This window comes from Saccopteryx leptura, chromosome 6, assembly GCF_036850995.1.
Source record: "Saccopteryx leptura isolate mSacLep1 chromosome 6, mSacLep1_pri_phased_curated, whole genome shotgun sequence".
Taxonomy (NCBI): domain Eukaryota; kingdom Metazoa; phylum Chordata; class Mammalia; order Chiroptera; family Emballonuridae; genus Saccopteryx; species Saccopteryx leptura.
Genome location: NC_089508.1, coordinates 25,894,025 through 25,908,749, shown reverse-complemented (window position 1 = coordinate 25,908,749; position 14,725 = coordinate 25,894,025). Strand labels below are relative to the sequence as shown.

Genomic DNA, 14,725 nt, shown 5'->3' with positions numbered 1-14,725 from the left:
AGCAGGGCTGGCAGCCTCTTCGAGACTACTCTTGAGACAGCTATGAGGATGCTACTGTTAAGTGCCACCAGAGGAAAGACACGACTGACACACAAATTAGTTGCAATAATTACACAGGCAATTTATTACTCACAAATCCTTTTGGCGTGCCTGGGTACAGCTTAAGGGGGCCCCGTCGGCATGCTCCTCTCGACTGTCTTTGGTTAGAGCTCAGAGCGGCGTGGAGACAGTCCACATCAACGTTGGAGTCTGGGCGACTAGTGCAGCACGGAGCCCCTCAGCTTTAGTACCTTTGCTGGCCAACGCTTTCTAACAGGTGTCAATGTACAGGATTATCACCTCAAACCACCTTTTTGAGAGTTCCTCGCAGGGATTCCCCTCTATGTCAATCTACTGAAATGTTTAAACCAAGCCACTTCTTATCTAGGTATAACTTTACACACATACTAACTGGGCTCTGCTTGTAAGTCAGAGTCTGTTTATCACATTACAGAGTTATGGCACCAAGCCACTTCTTATCTATGTAACTTCACACACATCCTAACTGGGCCCTGCTTGTAAATCAGAGTCTGTTTATCACATTACAGTTATGGCACCAAGCCACTATATAAATTCCTATCCAAATGGCATAACTTTATTTAATTTTAATAATTATTTTAATGTCATTTTAATTACTTTTATATATCTTTTATATTTTTATATTTCTATATATATTTAATTACTATAACCTTATATTACTACTACAACTGTGTTGCCATTGAAGGGGTTTTTCTTGTATTCTAGAAGTCAGAAACATCACTTTTATCTTCATTCTAATTTCCCATGCTATTTTTGACCAAACCCCTTAGGGCACTTCAGCATTCCCTAGGTGCTTCTGGGCTGACATTTAGATGATTGGTCCCATGTTTTATTTGCTAGTCAGCCCTGAAGCTTGTCGGGGGTCCCAGCAGTTCAGGTTGCCTCCTGAGAAACATGGGTTCTTTGTTGGGTAGTAGGTCAGGTTGTTTATGCTTGCAAGTTTCCATTTGACTTGTCAGGGAAGAGAGAGCCTAGAATTGCCAAGTTTTTTAAGAGAAGTCCAGATATCTGGATTGCTGTATGAATTGTTTCAATTTTTTTTATCTTATTTTTATTAATTTTAATGCAGTGACATTGATAAATCAGGGTACATATGTTCCGAGAAAACATCTCCAGATTATTTTGACCTTTGATTATGCTGCATACCCTCACCCAAAGTTAAATTGTCTTCTGTCACCTTCTATCTGGTTTTCTTTGTGCCCCTACCCTTCCCCTACCCCTCCCTCTCCTTCCTTGCCCCCTCCCCACCTCTCCACCCCACTCCCTGTTACCATCACATTCTTGTCCATGTCTCTGAGTCTCATTTTTATGTCCCATCTATGCATGGTTCATATAGTTCTTAGTTTTTTCTAATTTACTTATTTCACTCCGTATATGTTATCAAGGTCCATCCATGTTGTTGTAAATGATGTACCAAAGCTTTTTAATCCGCTCGTCCTCTGACGGACACTTGGGCTGTTTCCAGATCTTCGCTGTTATGAACAATGCTGCTATAAACATGGGGGTGCATTTCTCCTTCTGGAACCGTTCTATGGTGTTCTTGGGGTATATTCCTAAAAGTGGGATGGCTGGGTCAAAAGGCAGTTCGATTTTCAATTTTTTGAGGAATCTCCATACTGTTTTCCACAGAGGCTGCACCAGTCTGCATTCCCACCAGCAGTGTAGGAGGGTTCCCTTTTTTCCACATCCTTGCCAGCACTTATTCTGTGTTGTTTTGTTGATGAGCGCCATTCTGACTGGTGTGAGGTGATATCTCATTGTGGTTTTAATTTGCATTTCTTTAATGATTAGTGATGTTGAGCATTTTTTCATATGCCTATTGGCCATCTGTATATCCTCTTTGGAGAAGTGTCTATTCATTTCTTTTGCCCATTTTTTGATTGGATTGTTTGTCTTTCTGGTGTTGAGATTTACAAGTTCTTTATAAATTTTGGTTATTAACCCCTTATCAGACAAACTGTCAAATATGTTCTCCCATTGTGTAGTTTGTCTTTTTATTATGTTCTTATTGTCTTTGCCTGTGCAAAAGCTTTTTAGTTTGATATAGTCCCATTTGTTTATCCTGTCTTTTATTTCCCTTGCCCGTGGAGATAAATCAGCAAATATATCGCTGCGAGAGATGTCGGAGAGCTTACTGCCTATGTTTTCTTCTAAGATGCTTATGGTTTCACACCTTACATTTAAGTCTTTTATCCATTTTGAGTTTATTTTTGTGAATGGTGTAAGTTGGTGGTCTAGTTTCATTTTTTTGCAGGTAGCTGTCCAATTTTCCCAACACCATTTGTTGAAGAGGCTGTCTTTACTCCATTGTATGCCCTTATCTCCTTTGTCAAATATCAGTTGTCCTTAGAGCTGTGGGTTTATTTCTGGGTTCTCTGTTCTGTTCCATTGATCTATGTGCCTGCTCTTAAGCCAGTACCAGGCTGTTTTGAGTACAATGGCCTTGTAGTATAGCTTGATATCAGGAAGTGTGATACTTCCCCCCTTATTCTTCTTTTTTAAGATTGCTGAGGCTATTCGTGTTCTCTTTTGGTTTCATATAAATTTTTGGAATATGTGATCTATATCTTTAAAGTATGTCATTGGTATTGTAATTGGTATTGCATTGAATTTATAAATTACTTTGGGTAATATAGACATTTTAATGATGTTTATTCTTCCTAACCATGAGCATGGTATATGCTTCCATTTGTTTGTATCTTCCTTGATTTCTTTTATCAATGTTTCATAATTTTCCGAGTACAAGTCTTTAATCTCCTTGGGTTAAATGTATTCCTAGGTACTTTATTTTTTTGGTTGTAATAGTGAAGGGGATTATTTCCTTAATTTCTCTTTCTGACTGTTCATTGTTCGTGTATAAAAATGCCTCTGATTTCTGAGTATTAATTTTATATCCTGCCACCTTGCTGAATTTATTTATCAGGTCCAGTAGTTTTTTGACTGAGACTTTAGGATTTTCTATATACAATATCATATCATCTGCAAATAATGATAGCTTTACTTCTTCTTTTCCAACTTGAATGCCTTTTATTTCTTCTTCTTGTCTGATTGCTGTGGCTAGGACTTCCAGGACTACGTTGAATAAGAGTGGTGAAAGGGGGCACCCCTGCCTTGTTCCTGATCTTAAGAGGATTGCTTTTAATTTTTGCGCATTGAGTATGATGTTGGCTGTGGGTTTGTCATAGATGGCTTTTATCATGTTGAGGTATGTTCCCTGTATTCCCACTTTGTTGAGAGTTTTGATCATGAATGGGTGCTGAATTTTATCAAATGCTTTTTCTGCATCTATTGAAATTATCATGTGGTTTTTCTCCTTCCTTTTGTTTATGTGATGAATAACATTGATAGATTTGCGAATATTGTACCAGCCTTGCCTCCCTAGAATAAATCCCACTTGATCATGGAGTATGATTTTTTCCATATATTGTTGGATCTGGTTTGCTAATATTTTGTTGAGGATTTTAGCATCTATATTCATCAGGGATATTGGCCTATAATTTTCTTTCTTTGTGTTGTCTTTGCCTAGTTTTGGAATCAGAATTATGCTCACCTTATAAAAGGAACTTGGAAGTCTTCCTTCCTCTTGAATTTTTTGAAATAGCTTGAGAAGTATAGGAGTTAGTTCTTCTTTGAATATTTGGTAGAATTCACTTGTGAAGCCATCAGGCCCAGGACTTTTCTTTGTTGGGAGTTTTTTGATAACTGTTTTGATCTCATTTGGTGTAATCGGTCTGTTTAGGTTTTCTGATTCTTCTAGATTGATTTTTGAAAGATTGTATGTTTCAAGGAATTTGTCCATTTCATCTAGGTTGTCTAGTTTTTTGGCATACAGTTCTTCATAGTATTTTCTTACAATCCTTTGTATTTCTGTTGTGTCACTTATTATTTCTCCCCTCTCATTTCTAATTTTATTTATTTGAGTCCTCTCTCTTTTTCTTGGTGAGTCTAGTTAAAGGTTCATCAATCTTGTTTACCTTTTCAAAAAACCAGCTCCTAGTTTCATTGATCCTCTGTATTGTTTCTTTAGTCTCTATGTCATTTATTTCTGCTCTGATCTTTATTATTTCCTTCCTTCTACTACATTTAGGCTTTACTTGCTGTTCTTTTTCTAGTTCTTTTAGATGCAGGGTTAAGTTGTTTATTTGAGCTTTTTCTAGCTTCTTAAAGTGTGCCTGTAGTGCTATGAACTTCCCTCTCAGTACTGCTTTTGCTGTGTCCCATAAATTTTGAGTTGTTGTATGCTCATTATCATTCGTTTCTAGTAATTTTTTTATTTCTTCTTTGATCTCATTCTTAATCAATTTGTTATTTAACAACCTGCTATTTAGTTTCCATGTGTTTGAGAATTTTTGAGCTTTTCTGTTGTGGTTGATTTCTAGTTTCATGCCATTGTGATCAGAGAAAGTGCTTGATATGATTTCAATCTTCTTAAATTTGTTGAGAGCACTTTTGTGCCCTAACATGTGGTCTATCCTAGAGAATGTACCATGAGCACTTGAAAAGAATGTATATTCTGCTGCTTTAGGGTAAAAGGTTCTGAAGATATCTATTAAATCGAGTTGATCTAGTTTGTCCTTTAAGTCTGCTGTTTCTTTGTTAATTTTCTTTCTTAAGGACCTATCTAGTAATGTTAGTGGGGTATTAAAATCCCCTACTATTATAGTGTTGCTGTTGATCTCGCTTTTATATCCATCAAAGTCTGCTTTATATATTTAGGTGCTCCTATATTAGGTGCGTAGATATTTATAATAGTTATATCTTCCTTTTGGATTGCTCCCTTTATCATTATTTAGTGGCCTTCTTTATCTCTTACTATATTCTTTGTTTTAAAGTCCATTTTGTCTGATATAAATATTGCTACCCCAGCTTTTTTTTCATTTCCATTTGCATGAAATATTTTTTTCCATCCTTTTACCTTCAACCTATATGCATCTTTTGTTTTAAGGTGTGTCTCTTGTAGACAGCATATGTACAGGTCCTGTTTCTTATCCATGTAGCTACCCTGTGTCTTTTGATAGGAGCATTTAATCCACTTACATTTAAGGTTATTATTGATATGTAGTTGTTTATTGCCATTTTGTTCTTTAAAACTATATTCCTCTTTTGCTATATTCTTTTCCCACTTTGATCTGTTTACACCATGCCCTTTAACATTTCCTGCAGCATTGGTTTGGTTGTAATGAATTCCTTGAGGTTTTGTTTTTTTTTGTCTGGGAAACTTTTTATTTCTCCTTCAATTTGAAATGATAGCCTTGCTGGATAAAGTAGTCTTGGTTGTAGGTTCTTGTTCTACATTACTTTGAATATTTTTTGCCATTCCCTTCTGGCTTCAAGTGTTTCTGTTGAGAAGTCTGATGTCATCCTTATGGGGGCTCCTTTGTGTAAGGTATTTTTCCCTGCCGAGAAGGAAGGAAGAGGCCAGAGCCACAAAGTGTGGAATAGCAAACGGCTTTATTGAGTACAGAGCGCACATCCCACCCGGCAAGGTTCCCTGGCCTCGAGGAAAGAAAGATGGAGGCTACAGAAGTTGCATGGATTAAACCGTGTGGGAGATATTTAAAGGGGTCCCTCTAGGGAAGTGGAGCTAACATGACGTGGTAAAATCCCACTGGCTGGTAGACGGTAGCTTTTTTTCCAAACAGTTCCTGTGAAGCCTCCTTTTGGCGCGCTTGATTGTGGGCGGTCCTAGCCAAAGTTCGAGGGTCTGAGTTCCCCATTATCCACCGACCTTACACTTTGTAGGTGATAGCCTTTTATTCTCTCGCAGCTTTTAATATTTTCTCTTTATCACTTAGCTTTGGTATTTTAATTATGATGTGTCTTCGTGTAGGTTTCTTTGGGTTTCTTTTTAGTGGAGTTCTCTATGCTTCTTGAATTTGTGAGAGTTTCTCCTGCATTAATTTAGGGAAGTTTTCAGCTATGATATGATTGAACAAAGCCTCTATCCCTTGTTCTTTCTCTTCTTCTTCAGGAACCCCTATGATGCGTATGTTATTTCTCTTTATGTTGTCACAGAGCTCTCTAAGAGTTTCCTCAGACTTTTTGAGTCTCTTTTCTTTTTTCTTCTCTGCTTTCATTCCTTCATTCCAGTTTTCCTCCAACTCGCTGATTCAATCCTCAGCTCTATCCATCCTGTTCTTAATTCCTTCCACTGTGGTCTTCATTTCTGATATTGTATTTATCATCCCGACTGATTCTTTTTTAATATTTCAATATCCTTTTTTATACTTGCTATTTCTTTATTTAGATGTTTGTGATGACCATCCATTGTTGTTCTAGGATCCCTAAGCATCCTTACAATCATTTTAAACTCCGCATCCAGAAGTTTGATTATTTCCATATCACTCAGTTCATCTGAAGGTTTCTCTTGTGGTTTCATTTGGATTGCACTTCTTTGTCTTCTCATTGTGTCTGTGTGTTTGAGTGTTTTCTTTGGAGAGCTGGTTGAGTCTAGGCTTGGTGTTGTCTGCATCCAGTTTTTACTTGTGTTGTTTCTAGGTCTTCTTGGGTTGGCATCAGCTATTATTTGTAATCCACTTTCGGATTTGGGCGGCTTTGAAGTCTTGATTTGTTTGTTTTCTCAACAGGTGATTGTCTTTTTTGCTGATCTCAGCAGGGGGCTTATTTGAAACTGTATCCAGGAATGTGGTGGGTGTGACCTGAGGCTCTAAAGTCCTCTTCTGCCAGTTAATCTCTCTGGGGGTGGGTTGCTTTCTCAGCTTCAGTAGGGGGAGGTGTATCTCAGATCTCCATGGAGACCTGAGTTACTGCCCCTCCTCCCCACTTCTTGTTTTCAGCTGTGTCTTGTTGCGCTGATTGGAGCTGGAGAGATGTCTGTATCTCTGTGACCTGGAAGTACTTTTGTATTTTGCTTTGTGGAAGGATCAGCCCCTCCCCCAGTTTTGGCCGCCTCCAGCACTGAATGAGTCAACTTCTCATGTCATCACCTGTATTCCTCTCCCCCTCACCATCCGTCTCTCTCTCTCTCTCTCCTTTCTTTTTGGAAGACAAGCGGACCCTTTCAACACACCTCGTTCCCTGGTTGCCAGGCAAGTGGCCGTGAGCAGTATTTACTGCTCTTTTCCTTGGAGTGAGAGCCCAGCCTCACCCCCCCCCCCCCCCGCTCTGTTCCTGTAAGCAGGGGAGATTCAGGCACTCCCTATCAGGTTTGTTGTGGCTTCTTCTTTGCTCCTTGGTTTTTGAAAGCTGTTCTTGTAGCCCAGATTTGGTTTTTCATGCTGATTGTTCATAAATTGGTTTACAATCCAGTTCGGTGGTGTGAGCTGGGAGTCTGTGCGTCTGCCTACTCCACTGCCATCTTCAGGTCTCTAATTTCTATTCTTAAACCAATTTTTCTTTCAATCCTGGAAGCTGGAAGTCCAAGATCAGGGTGCAGCATGGTTGGATGAGGGCCCTCTTCTGGGTCCCCAAAGACTTCTTGTTGTATCCGCACAGAGCAGAAGGGGCTGAATTGTTTCAATTTTAATAGGTTGGAAACTGATTCAATTTTACATTTAAGCCACCACAAGGAGTGAACAAACCATGTCTGTCAGCTGGATTTGGCGCACAGGGCACCAGTTTTTAACCTCTGGTCGAACATAGACTCGAGGTCATCAGCAGTACCATTCACAGGGCTTTTGGCTACAGAGCGTGAATTTGAGTTAAAATTGCCAGCAGTCACAGTTGCTCTCCATCCTTCCACCGGCCTTTTCCGCACTCCCCTTTCGGAACATGCTCAGTGTATCTGAGCTGGGTTATAGCTGGTGGGCGTGGATTAAAAGGAGTTGGCCGCTGCTTACTACTTATATACTGTGAGAATCAGGCTTGCCACTGAGTGTAGTTATAATTACATGTTCCTTCTATGTTAGGAGACGTAGGGGAAAGAGTATTAACAGTATTTTTTATTTGATATATAAAATGTATAATTTACTATGTATTATTAGCTATTTTATAATGTATTTACTTTTTTATAAAACTTTTTATTATGTATTATTAGCTATTTTACAATGTATTTACTTTTTTATAAAAATTTTTATTATGTATGAACAACTATTCTAAAAGCTTCACATGTATTAACTGATTTAGTGCTTTCAATTACCCTGTGAGGTAAGGATCTTTGAGCTCAACCCCATTTTACAGGTGAGAAAATTGTGCATAGAGAAATGAAGGAACTTATTCAAGATGACAGCGAGGAGGACGTAGTGGAGCCAGGACTTTAATCCTGACAGTTTGGTTCCAGAGATGTACTCTTTCTCTTACTATTCCCCCATCTCCCCCCCCCCCCCCCAGTCCCGGTGGAATCATTCTCTATTTTTCCGCACCTCCCGGTGGCCTGGTTCTACGAGGCAGGTACTACAGAGTGGGCGCAGGATTGGAGCAGTCCTGGTCTCCAGCAGCTGAGGTTTTGGCTTTTTGCAAGTGCAGAAATGGAGATGTCAGTGATCAGTTATCATTTCAGAAAGACCTCATATTCTTTCACATTTCTAAGTTTTAAGACGAATACAGTGAACACATATATACTCTTTCCATAGATTCCCCAATTATTAACATTTTGCCCTATTTGCTTTTCTCTCTCCCCCTTCCCCACCATTTGCAAGTTAGTTCAGATGCTTCGTGCCTAAATACTTAAGTATGTATCTCTTCTAAGAACAAAGGCAATATGCACACCTTTAAAACATATTTTTCTTTAGAGTTCTTAGCTAACTTTTTCCAAGCAGTTTGTACTGATGCGTAGAAAGAGGTTGAATTTAATGGGCCTGGGTAAATGTTAGTACCTGGAGGTATATAGAAATCTCACATGATTGCAGACTCTCCTCTTAGACAGGGTTCACAGCACAGAATGCTGGCAGCACCAGGCAGGAGATATGAATGAGTCAAGCAGGCCGGGTGGGGACTCTGCCAGCCTGGGCAGTGCGAGCCTGCCTGGAGGAGGCACTTGCACTTCTCAGTTGGCTCTTGTCATGCCAGAGAGAGAGAGCCCAGGGTTTTCAAAGAAGCCCAGAAATTTTTATATAAATCCTTCCAAGTTCAAAAGGTTAGCAATTAATTCAATTTTATTTTTAAAGCACAATGGGAAATGAACAGCCCATGTCTGCATGTTGGTTGACCTCTGGTCTGAGATATACTGGTAACCAGAATTATTGCATGCAGGGTGTGATCTAGAGCAGGGGTTCTTAACCTTTTTGGTGCAATGGACCCTAATGAATCTCTTCTCAGAATAATGTTATTTAAGTATATTTAAAAAATTACATATGACTGCAAAGAAAATCCATTGTATTGAAATATCAAAATATTTCCAAAAACCCAAATTTGTGATATATATGCCTTTTGTTTTTTTGTTTGTTTGTTTGTTTTGAGTGAAAGTAAGAGACAAAGAGAAGCATCAACTTGTTGCTCCACTTTAGTTGTACATCTACAGATTGCTTCTCATAATGTGCCTTACCTACGGATTGAACTGGTGACCTGGGAATTGAGCTGGCAACCCTGGGCTTGAGCTAGTGACCTCAGGCTTGAGTTGGCAATTCTGGGCTCAAGCTGGTGTCCCCGGGATTGAGCCAACAACGCTGGGCTCAAGCTGATAACCTTGGGTTATGAACTGGAACCTCAGTGCTCCAGGTTGATGCTCTGTCCACTGTGTCACCACTGATCAGGCTCTGTATGCTTTTTTATTAGTGCATTAAATAATGACCTAGTGGTAGGTCTGTTAACTTCCATAATTTTAAATACTGAGGATAAGTGATATTTCAAGATAACTATAACAACTATAAAATAATATTAAGAATACCTGATATCTACTTGTGGCAGGGTCATAGGTACTGCTAATAATACTCTGCTTTGTTACCTACATTACTGATTGAAGATCATGTTAAATTTCAGCTAGAAATTGGTGAAAACAAAGATGTCATTTTTTCCTCATACATATTTTGTAACACCCAACAAATTTCAGGATAAGAACCCTTGGTCTAAAATAATCTGGCCCTGGCCGGTTGGCTCAGCGGTAGAGCATCGGCCTGGCGTGCAGGGGACCCGGGTTTGATTCCCGGCCAGGGCACATAGGAGAAGCGCCCATTTGCTTCTCCACCCCCCCCCCCTTCCTCTCTGTCTCTCTCTTCCCCTCCTGTAGCCAAGGCTCCACTGGAGCAAAGATGGCCCGGGCGCTGGGGATGGCTCCTTGGCCTCTGCCCCAGGCGCTAGAGTGGCTCTGGTCTCGGCAGAGTGACGCCCCGGAGGGGCAGAGCATCGCCCCCTGGTGGGCAGAGCTTCGCCCCTGGTGGGCGTGCCGGGTGGATCCCGGTCGGGCGCATGCAGGAATCTGTCTGACTGTCTCTCCCCGTTTCCAGCTTCAGAGATAAGAAAAAAAAAATAATAAAATAATCTGCAACCTCTACTTTTAGTAGCATAAGGATAGCAGTATAATGTTGTTGAGTATAATTAAGCAAACCACCCTCTTGTGTTTATTTCTGTCTCTACAGTTAACTTTTTGATTACTGAACTTGTTTCTCTGTTTTTGGTTGTTTTTTAGAACGTTATCATTTGTCTTATAAGATTGTGCGAACAGACAGTCGCCTGGTCCGCAGCATTCTGACAGCCCATGGATTTCACGAAGTAAGCTCATTTTTAGTACCTCACATGATCTGTCTAAAGTTGAAAATATTAGCCACCTGACTATCAGTTACCAGCACCAGCTCTAGAAATACATGGGACCAATGCTTAGTGGTGATGCAGAACTTGCATTGAATTTCTAAGTGGATTTTCTAGTTTTTCCCTACAACACATGGAAAACATTTCCACAAGTAAAAAAAAATTTTTTTTCTTGCTATGTTTTTAGGGTTAAGTTAGAGGCAGAGATCCCCAAAGGGAATTGCTACTCAATTAAGTTACTTTGATGGCAGGCAACAGAAAGAGACTCCATGTAACATAAATCAAAAGGGAGTTATAGTAAAAGTGTATACAAGATGGCTGGAAGAATTAGAGGAAGAACTGAAAGGCAGACGTTTGGGGAGAGAGAGACAGGATAGCTCTGGGCATCTGGGCCAGGAATCTTCAGGACCATCTCCTGTGGGCACTGCCATTGGAAGTGACTCAGCTCCATTCATTGTCCTTTTGCCTTTCTTCACTCAAAAATCACATTCTGGCCTGACCAGATGGTGGCGCAGTGGATAGAGCATTGGACTGGGATGTGGAGGACCCAGGTTCGAGGCCTTGAGGTCGCCAGCTTGAGCACAGGCTTATCTGGTTTGAACAAAGCTCACCAGCTTGGACCCAAGGTTGCTGGCTCAAGCAAGGGGTCATTCTATCTGCTGTAGCCTCTGGTCAAGACACATATGAGAAATCAATCAATGAACAACTAAGGAGTTGCAACAAAGAATTAATGTTTCTCATCTCTCTCCCTTCCTGTCTGTCTGTCCCTCTCTCTGACTTTGTCTCTGCCACACACACACACAAAAATCACATTCTGGAGATAGAATGCCTGGCCCAGCTTTGGTCATGGATTCACTCCTTGGGGGAAAGGGGAACAGGTAATTGGCATGTCCTTTAAAACCAGAGACTATGTTTATTCCCAAAGAAAACTGGGAAAATTGGGATATTGACATCAAAAGGGACAGGCAAAAATGCTGGACAAACTTTCATTGTAGAGATTTTGATAAAGGTTTTGTTGCCTGCTCCTTATCTTAGGTTGAGGTCTGAAGTAGACATTTTGAAGTTCTGATACCAGTTTATCTCCTGTCTTGTTGCTGTTTTATATCCAGTATGACACCTACCATGTCATAGGCACAGAATACATTATTCTTGAATGAATGGACAAATGAATTCTGAATGAATGGAATGAATGAATGAATTCTAAGTTGGTTTGCTACTATATAAGTTTTTACTTCTGATTAGTACTTTATACCCAGCATCTTCAAGAAAAGAAAGACACTCTGAAAAGGAGTTTTGGCGTAGGTCCCTCTTCTCATACTTTGATATACAAGAATATTAGGAGCATTGTAGACTTCTGAAGAAGGATTAATTTTTGTGTCTGGGATTTGCCCAACTCTCCCATTCTTTAGACTTGATTGTCCCCATGTTCTGTGTACTTAACTTTTGTCTTGCTAGGCCTACATACTAATAGGCTACCCATGTGAGTAGTCTGTGGATGAGAAAGCTCTATAGTCTTTTCTGCCATGGCTCTTCCTAGAGAGGGGTTGTCACTGATTTTTTTTTTTTTTTTTAAGTGAGAGGAGGAGAGATAGAGAGACAGACTCCCACATGTGCCCGAATTGGGATCCACCCTGTGACCCCCGTCTGGAGCCAATGCTCTGCCCTGCTGGGGCCATGCTTGCAACCAACCTATTTTTAATGTGAGGTGGAGGCTCCACAGTGTCATCCTCAGTGCCTGGGGCCAATGCAGTCAAATCAATTGAGCCATGGCTGTGGGAGGAAAAGAGAGAGGGAGGAAGAGAAGGAGGAGAGGGAGAAGAGGAGAAGCAGATGGTTGCTTCTCTTGTGTGCCCTGACTGGGAATCATACCTGGGACTTCCACATGCCAGGTTGACAATCTACTGCTGAGCCAACTGGCCAGGGCCTTGCTGATATTTTCTACCTTGTCTTTTTATCTGCCCTGAGGTTCACCCAAGCAGCACAGAGTATAACCTGATGTGGACAGGATCCCACCTGAAGCCCTTCTTACTTCGTACCCTCTCTGAAGCACAAAAGGTTAATCACTTTCCCAGGTAATGCTCTTATAGCTACTTTGTTCTATTTAAAGTTACTTGACATTATCATAGATTTAAATGTAAGACCTAAAAACTTAAAATTCTAGAAGAAAACATAGGAGAAAATCATCATGATCTTGGATTAAGTAAAGATTTCTAGATAAAACAGTAAAAGAACAATCCATAAGAGAAAAAAATTGATAAATTGAACTTCATCAAAATGTATAATATCTGTCTCTGAAAGAGACTGTAAAAAGACCAGCCAGAGACTGGGAGAAAATATACTCCTCACAAAAATGAGGGGATATTTTACTGCTTTGTATTCATTTTGAAATACCTCCTAGTTTTTGTGAGCAGTGTATTTGGAAAACATGTACCTGATGAAGAATTGATATTTAGAATACACAGTAACTGTCAGAGCTCAATAATAAACAACCTGTTTTTCAAAATGGGTAAAACAGTTGAACAGATACTTCGCCAAAGGAGATACACAGACATAAAAAGATGCACAAGGAAGATGTTTGATATCAACAGCCATCAGCAGAATGCAAGTTAAAACCACATGAGGGTCAACTGCACAGCTATTAGAATGGCTAAAATCAAACAGAAAACCAGACATGCCAAGTGCTGGTCAGGAAACAGTGCACCTGGAACACTGAGATTTTGCTGCTGGGAAATGCAAAATGGTACAGCCACTTTGGGTAACAGTTTGGCAGTTTCTGATAAATTAGACATCTACTTATGTTGTGGTTTTCAAGTGTGTCCACGAATTCTTTGACATTGCCTTCAGAAGGCTGAGCTTAATTTTTTGGGTTTTGAATGTGGACTGGACTTAGTGACTGACTTGTAAGGAATAGAATGTGGCCAAAGTGATGCTGTATCACTTCCAAGACCAGGTCATAAAAGATGTTGCAGCTTCATTTTGCTCTTTTCTTGGATCACTTGATCTGGTAAAAAAACAGCCACCATGTCTCATGTCATGAAGTCACTCAGTTAACCTTATGGAGAAATCACATCAAGAGAATTGAAGCTGCCTGCCAACAGCCAGCCCTCTGTGAGCTATCTGCAGAGTGGATCCTCCAGCCCCAGGGAAGCCTGATGACTTCAGCCTTTGCCAGCAGTGGTTTTTGTTGTTGTTGTTTGTTTGTTTGTTTTGTTTTTAAGAGAGACAGGGAGAGAGATGAGAAGCATCAACTCGTAGTTACATCACTTTAGTTGTTCATTGATTGCTTCTCATACCTTGACTGGGGGGCTTAAGCCAAGCCAGTGACCCCTTGCGTAAGCCAGTGACTTTGGGCTTAAGCCAGCAACCTTGGGCTTCAAGCCAGTAATCTTTGGGCTCAAGCTAGCGACCCGGTGCTCAAGCCATCCATCCTGCGCTTAAGCTGGCAAGACTGCGCTCAAGCTGGATGAGCCCATACTCAAGGTGGCAACATTGGAATTTCACACCTGGGACTAGCGTCCCAGGTCAGTGCTCTATCCACTGCACCACCACTTGTCAAGCCAAGCATCTTGATTGTGCCCTCATGAGAGACCCTAAGACAAAACTACCTAGCCCTACCCCTCTCATATTCCTGACCCACAGAAATTGTGGAGATAGAAAATATTTATTTTTCTTCAGTGGCTATGTTTGGGGTAATTTATTAGGTAGCAATAGACAACTAATATTGCATACTAAAGAACCTTATTAAACCTAGCAGTCAGCCCGGCCTGTGGGGGCACAGCGGATAAAGCGTGCACCTGGAGTGCCGAGGTCGCAGGTTTGAAGCCCTGTGCTTTGCTGGTCAAGGCACACATGACAGGCAATCAATGAACAACTAAAGTAGAGTAACTATGAGTTGATACTTCTCGCTCCCTCTCTCCTCTCTCGCTATAAAATCAATAAATGGAATCTTAAAAAAAAACTGGCCCTGGCCGGTTGGCTCAGCGGTAAAGCGTCGGCCTGGCGTGTG

At 40.6% G+C, this 14,725-nt stretch overlaps 1 protein-coding gene across 11 annotated transcripts in view; it reads left to right on the top strand.

Moving 5' to 3' along the window:
- Positions 1-14,725, top strand: part of TTLL5 (tubulin tyrosine ligase like 5) — a 313,529-nt gene that overhangs the window by 18,370 nt on the left and 280,434 nt on the right. For all 11 annotated transcript variants that reach the window (XM_066341426.1, XM_066341431.1, XM_066341430.1 and 8 more), the window contains exons 4-5: positions 10,601-10,683; positions 12,685-12,791. In XM_066341426.1, the coding sequence (XP_066197523.1) occupies positions 10,601-10,683; positions 12,685-12,791 (190 nt within the window). The remainder of the gene's footprint in view (positions 1-10,600; positions 10,684-12,684; positions 12,792-14,725) is intronic.